Genomic DNA, 6,302 nt, shown 5'->3' with positions numbered 1-6,302 from the left:
AAAAAGGGAAAAAAAAAAAGAAAAAAAAACAAAAAAAAAAAAAGAGGAGGGGAAAATCTCTGCGCGTACACACGGGGAGGGAGGGGAATCGGGAGATGGGCCGGGCGCGGAGCTAGCAGGGCGCAGTCCCAGTCTCGCCGCTGCCAGCCCCGTCCCGGCGGGCGCCGCGCTGCGGGAAGCCCCGCTCAGGAAGCCAGCGGCCGCCTCGCTGCCTCGGCTCTTGCTTTGCTCTCCCTGGCACGTTTCCCCGCCGGCCGCCCCAGCTTTCCGCACAGATCCTGCCTCGCTGCCGGAGGGATGCTGGGAGCGGGGCTGGCGCTGGCGCTCTGCGCCCTGCAGCTCTGCCCGGCCGCGCTCGGCGGGTCGCACCCGCAGCTGCTGGTGGAGCGGAGCGGCTCCCGGAGGCTGAGCAAGGTGAGAGACTCCAAACCCTTCACCCCGCGCCAATTTGGGCAAGGAAGGGGCCGAGGGGGCTGGCTGGGGGCTCGGCGGAGGGAGCAGCCCGAGGGCTGCAGGTGGGTAGGAAAGCTTTCGCCATCCGGCTGGGTTTCGCAAGAGATCAAAAGCATTTTCTGTCCCAGAAGGACGAGTGCGAGGTCTGATTCTGGGCCCGTGTCTGCGGCTGGGCTGGGGGGGAGTGGGATCCCCTAGACCTGACGGCGTTGGGGGAGCACGGCTGCGGGTTTGGGTTCAGCCTCCGAGCAGGAGGGGATTTCGGTTTTGACAAACCCTTTCGGGCCGAAAAGCCCAGCGGCCTCCCTTCCTTCGGCTGAGCTTTCCCTGCAGCCTCCCAGCACCTCGGCTTTCGTTCCTCCCGTTCGCTGGCATTTTCCAGCTCACCAGCTCAGGCTGCTGCCTCCTCGTTCCCACGCAGCCCTGGGCCGGGCTCATCAACACGCGCTGATTAAGATACGGCTGATTAAGATGCGTGACTTTCACGTGGTCCGGAGGGGAATATCTCTATTTTTTTCCAGGAAAGCTGATGTTGCCCCAGGGAAGGGGGAGCCGGTTAGGAAGGCTGGAGGGGGCTCTGCGGGGCAGTAGAGGGTCTGCGGCCCAGCAATATGCAGCCACACACTGATGTTTAGCTCCCATGGGGCCTCTTCGCCAGCAGACCCACGGGAGAGGGGCTCTCAGCTCTTGCTAAAAGTCAGGGCGCAGCCTGCCCCTTGCCCCGGCTTGCCCTGAGCCCCGTGTCCTACCCTGCACCCTGGGCAGCTCCCGGCTGGCGAGCGGGACGGCGGGACGGGCTGCTCGCCTGCGTGGGCAGCGCTGCCCGCTGGGGCTGCCGGCTGGCACCAGGTAATACAGCCTCCACCGGTTCTGCGGCTGCTGAGCAGGCAGGGAGAGCCCTGCGCCCCGGGCACGGGGACACGGGCTGCCCCGGCCAAACCTGCTCGGGGTGTGCAGCCCAGGTGTCCTTCTGCCTCCCTGCCAGGAAAAGACCTGCAATTAGGCTGGAGCCTGCTTGGGGAGGGAGCTGGGGCTGGCCTCTCGCCACCGGCTTGCAACAGGTTTCAGGGGTGGCTGTTGCAGTCGAGTGCCGCCATCCCCCTGCCTTTGAACTTGGATTGTGGGACCAGAGGGCTCCGGTGCCGTTGCTAGCCCGTGGCTCTGCTGGTGGTGGCCGGGGAGGCTGGTGGGACTTGGAGGAAACAGGGGAGATCTCCCAGCATGGCTCCCAGCCCAGCCAGGACACATGAGCGATGTCCCCCTGTCCGGGTGACATCCTCTGTGTGTGGATTTTCATTATCCCACGGGACAGCACTGCTTCCCTGGCTCATTTGGACTGAACCAGCTCAGGATCAGGTCCCTGGGGTGTATCAGGCAGGGGATGAGCCCGGCTCATCTGCCGCCCGAGCATGAGCAGAGATGGAAATGTTAAGCCATGTTTAAAATGCAACGCGTGAGTGCAATTCCCGCTCCTGTGCGGGACCAGGTGGCCGGAGCCGGTGGATGAGGGCTTGCAACAGCCGGTCTGGTCCTGCCTGAGCCAGGAGGCTGTGCCGGCCTCACAGCCCCCCCAGGGTACAGCATCCCCCCGGCCAGCGCAGCCACTGCCGCCCTGGCCTGGTCCCCGCTTGCTCTCTCGCCTTTGCTTTCACACACCTTGCTCAGTGCCGTTGGCACTGGTGTGAAGGATGCTTCTCGCCTTGTTCACATGCAAAGTGTTCGAAGGCTGAGCTGAGGCAAGTTTGGAAATTGCAGCCTGGGAACCCTCTTTGGGTGTTGTCGTGGTTTAACCTCAGTCGGCAACTGAGCACCACACAGTTGCTCGCTCGCTGTCCCCCCCCCGATGGGATGGGGGAGAGAATCGGAAGAGTGAAAGTGAGAAAACTCGTGGGTTGAGGTGAAAACAGTTTAATAATTGAAATAAAATAAAATACTACTACTACTAATAGTAATAATAATAATAATAATATACAAAGCAAGCGTGCAATTGCTCACCACCCACTGACCGATGCCCAGCCAGTCCCCGAGCAGTGGCCCCCCCGGCCAGCTTTCCCCCAGTTTCTATACTGGGCATGATGTCCCATGGTATGGAATGTCCCTTTGGCCAGTTGGGGTCAGCTGTCCTGGCTGTGCCCCCTCCCAGCTTCTTGTGCACCCCCAGCCTGCTCAGTCAGTAGAGCATGAGAAGCTGAAAAGTCCTTGGCTAGTGTAAGGACTGCTCAGCAACAACTAAAACATCAGTGTGTTATCAACATTATTCTCATCCTAAATCCAAAACACAGCACTGTACCAGCTACTAGGAAGAAAATTAACTCTATCCCAGCCAAAACCAGGACAGGTGTAACGTACATGCAGGGGGGCCGGACGGAGAGTTTCTGCAGTGCCCTCAGGCTCGGAGAGCTGGGAGTACAAGAAATGCAGAGGGAAATATTTATTTGGCATTTGAAGAGGGGCTGAAGGTCATTTTCTGGTTGTGTTTGTGAGCAGATGTTTGGGGGGGGTCGGGGGTCCAGCACTGGGGAAACCTCCTGCAAACCCAGGGCAAGGCTCGCCCTGGCTCTAACTCCTCCTGTCCCTTGGTGCCGCAGGTTGGTGGCTTTGCCTGGGAGAACTGTGGTGACAGGATGGACCCCGTGGTGCTGCAGAGCCTCTCCGTGGCGCCTGACCCCATCAGCATCCCAGGGAGCCTGCGCGTCAGCGCGGCCGTCAGCAGCAGCAAGACCATGGCCTCCCCTCTGAAGGTACGTGCCAGAGATGCCTCCACAGGATGAGGGAGGGCAGAGCTTCCCGAAACCACCGGCAGCTGGGAAATGCCCAGCAGCGGGTATGGGAATGAGCAGCCCTTGATGGAACGAGGCACGGAGCGATGCAGGGCTGAGCGCACCAGGCTCTGTAAGCCGGAATGGGGCGATGGGCATGGGGAGACCCGTGGTGGGAGCAGACAGCCCAGTGGGAAGCTCCCAACCTTGTCCCAGTGGGAGAAACCACATGAACTGTGTCGTGTCCTGGGGATGTAATGACTCAGGGAGGGCAATGAAACTCCAGGTGCCCTGGGTGTTCCTGACGGTTGGTGCAGCACTCGTTTTTCAGCTGCCAGACCCAGCTGCTCCCTCCAGGGACATGCCATGGCACCGCTGCAGGAGCCTCGAGCTCGCCCGGCCATGCTGCACCACTTTTGAGGGACTTTTTGGGATGAGACCGAACATGTCTCTCTGCCCAAGGTGTATGGGCTGTCTTGAGCAACTCCACGGTGCCTGTTTGGGGCTGGGGCTGTGGGGAGCGTGCCGGGAGAGCATGGAGGCAGAGCTGTGGGACAGGAGCTGCTGAGCAGTTTTGGAACAGGGCACCGAGGAGAGGGGAAGGAGCAGGTGCGTGGGGTGCTGGGAGGTGTTTGCTCAAGGGGTCAAGCTGAGGTTGGAGGAAGAGAAACCTGCAGGCAGAGAGGAACCAAAAGCAGGAGGGGGAGGCAGGAGGGCATGTGGTGGCCCCATGGACAACCCAAAGAATTGCATGAGCAGGAGCTGAGGGAGATGGCTGGGGAGGGAGGGGGTGGGACAGGCTGGAGGAGCTGTGGGCACCTGTGCTGGCTGTACTGGTGCTGGACACCTTCCCTGCAGGCGGTGCTGGTGGTGGAGAAGGCGCTGGGTGACCTCTGGATCCAGCTGCCCTGCATCGACGAGCTGGGCAGCTGCACCTATGATGATGTCTGCACCATCCTCGACAACCTCATCCCGCCTGGCACGACCTGCCCGGAGCCCCTGCTTACCTACGGCATCCCCTGCCACTGCCCCTTCAAAGCGGTACGCCTGAACCCCCCAGCCGGCATGATGCTGGCAGTGCTGCCAGGTACCACTGTGCCCTTTGGCGTGGGGCTGGGGGGGTTTGGCTGGCATCTTGCCTACATGTCCCCTCTCTCTGCAGGGCTCCTACTCCCTGCCAGCCAGCGACTTCATCCTGCCTGATGTGGAGCTGCCTGCCTGGATGACCAACGGCAACTACCGCGTCCGGGTGGCCGTCAGCAGCAGCGGGGAGGAGCTCGCCTGCGTCAAGCTGGCCTTCTCTCTGCAGTCCCAGTGAGGAGTGGGGGGGGCCGTCCCTCCTCTCCCCACCACCTTGGTCCTTTGTCCCATCCCATCCAGTTGCACCCCATCACATCCCAACCTGTCCCTGCGAGCTGCATTCCTCCTGCTGCCAGGAGGAGGCAGCCCCCATACCCCCGCTTGGTGCCCCCTCCCCTGCTAAACACAGAAAGGCCCCTCCAGCTGTCCCGCTGTCCCCAGCCCCATCACCAGGGTGTCCCCTGCCCTGGACAGGGTGGCCGTGGAGCTAACCCCAGCCTTTCAGCGTGACCTGGGGGTAGTTATTTTTTACCCAGTTTCTCTTTTTTTCTCTTAATCCCATCCAGGGTATTTTAGACAAAAACATTCCAGGGAAAAGCAATATTTCTTGGAGCACTCCATGGGGCGAGGGAGCGTTTGGGAGTGCTGGGGCAGGCTGAAGGGATGCAGGATTAGTTGCGGAGGGTGTCCCTGCTTGCCCCCACCACCTCCAGCCGGAGCACAGGGCTGTTTTGCAGAAGTGTCCCCAAAGTGGCCACAGGAGACCTGTCCCCCCATGGCAGCTCTGGGTCTGCCTTTGGCGCATCCCTGTCCTGCGCATGGGACCAGCTTGGTGGCATGAGGCACCGGTGAGGGCACCTCCCTGTGTCCCTGCTGTGACAACCATCACAAGCACAAGAGGACTGAAACCGCCCAACCCCCCGACTGACGTTTCCACTCGCGAAGGACCAAGCGCGTGGTGCTGCTCCCAGCAGCAGGAGAGGTGGCTGGACATGGGCTGCGCTCGCTCTGGGGGGACACACGGCTGTGACGGGGAGCTGGGGCACAGCCTGGCCGAGGACAAGTCCCACTCATCTCATTTTGCCACTGGGACCGAGCCGAGGCAGGACGCTGCACTGGGGACCATCCTTCCCATGCACTGGCAGAGGCACCCCCACCACGTGGAGCAGCACCCCGGTCATGGGGTGGACTGGGAGATGACCATGAAGACCAGCAGGCTGGGTTCTATTTGGGGGCCCTGAAGTCCATCTCCCGGTCGTGGCTGGGGGCCGAGGTGTGGGCAGGTAGTATCCTTCCTGCCTGCTGCTCTAGGCAGGGCGTATGTCTGACACCACCCACCTACGCCAGGTCCCCGCAGGGTGCAGGTGACCCACCAGCCCCCCGCATCCCTCGCTTCCTCACCGTCCCTGCCTGCTCACATTATTTAGCCTCTCTGTAGGGCTGGTCTTCCTCCAAGCACTTTATACGCCTTAACTACTGCTGGGCTGCCCCGGCGGGAGGTCCTCTGCCACGCAGACGTGCCCCACCACCTCTCTGTGCCCTCGACTTGCTCCGTTTCATCCTGCTGCTGGGTCCGACCCAGGTGTGTTTTGCTTGGAGAAGCACTAACCCTCTCATCCCGCTCGCCGCTGCCACACAGCACCCATGCCAGGGAGGCATCCTCCTTTTGGGCAGGTACTGCAGGTTCTTAATAAATCTTTTTACCAGGAATTGGAGCTGGTGCCTCTTGGTGCTGGGGGTGACCTGGGGGTGACATTTGTTTCCCTTGAAATAGCGAGGCCGTGGTTTTGAGCTGGGGGAAGCGAAAGTGGTGTTGGGGCTGGGGTGGGGGCAGCGGTGGAGGATGCCGTGGCCGTAAGAGCTGAGTGCGAGCAGCCCCGAGGCCGGCTCCTGTGCAAGGGGCACAGCGGGGATCTGCAGGCGCTGCTTGCGGGCACGGGGACACAGCCCCCCCACCCTCGGGGGGCACAGCCCACGCTGGGGGTCTCCGTGGGCGTCGCTTGTCCCGGC

At 61.8% G+C, this 6,302-nt stretch overlaps 1 protein-coding gene across 1 annotated transcript; it reads left to right on the top strand.

The window, feature by feature from the left end:
* The first annotated feature begins 133 nt into the window (after positions 1-133).
* Positions 134-5,997, top strand: GM2A (GM2 ganglioside activator). The gene is made up of 4 exons (XM_009285823.2): positions 134-414; positions 3,042-3,194; positions 4,071-4,253; positions 4,375-5,997. Exons 1-4 carry the CDS (start codon positions 298-300, stop codon positions 4,528-4,530), a joined length of 609 nt encoding a protein of 202 aa, XP_009284098.1. The 5' UTR covers positions 134-297; the 3' UTR covers positions 4,531-5,997.
* Positions 5,998-6,302: the final 305 nt, after the last annotated feature.

The sequence above is a fragment of the Aptenodytes forsteri genome, unplaced genomic scaffold (assembly GCF_000699145.1).
Source record: "Aptenodytes forsteri isolate BGI_AS27 unplaced genomic scaffold, ASM69914v1 Scaffold54, whole genome shotgun sequence".
In the NCBI taxonomy this organism is placed as follows: Eukaryota; Metazoa; Chordata; class Aves; order Sphenisciformes; family Spheniscidae; genus Aptenodytes; species Aptenodytes forsteri.
The sequence above is the reverse complement of the archived record's forward strand: the minus strand, read 5'-3'. Positions and strand labels throughout refer to the sequence as shown.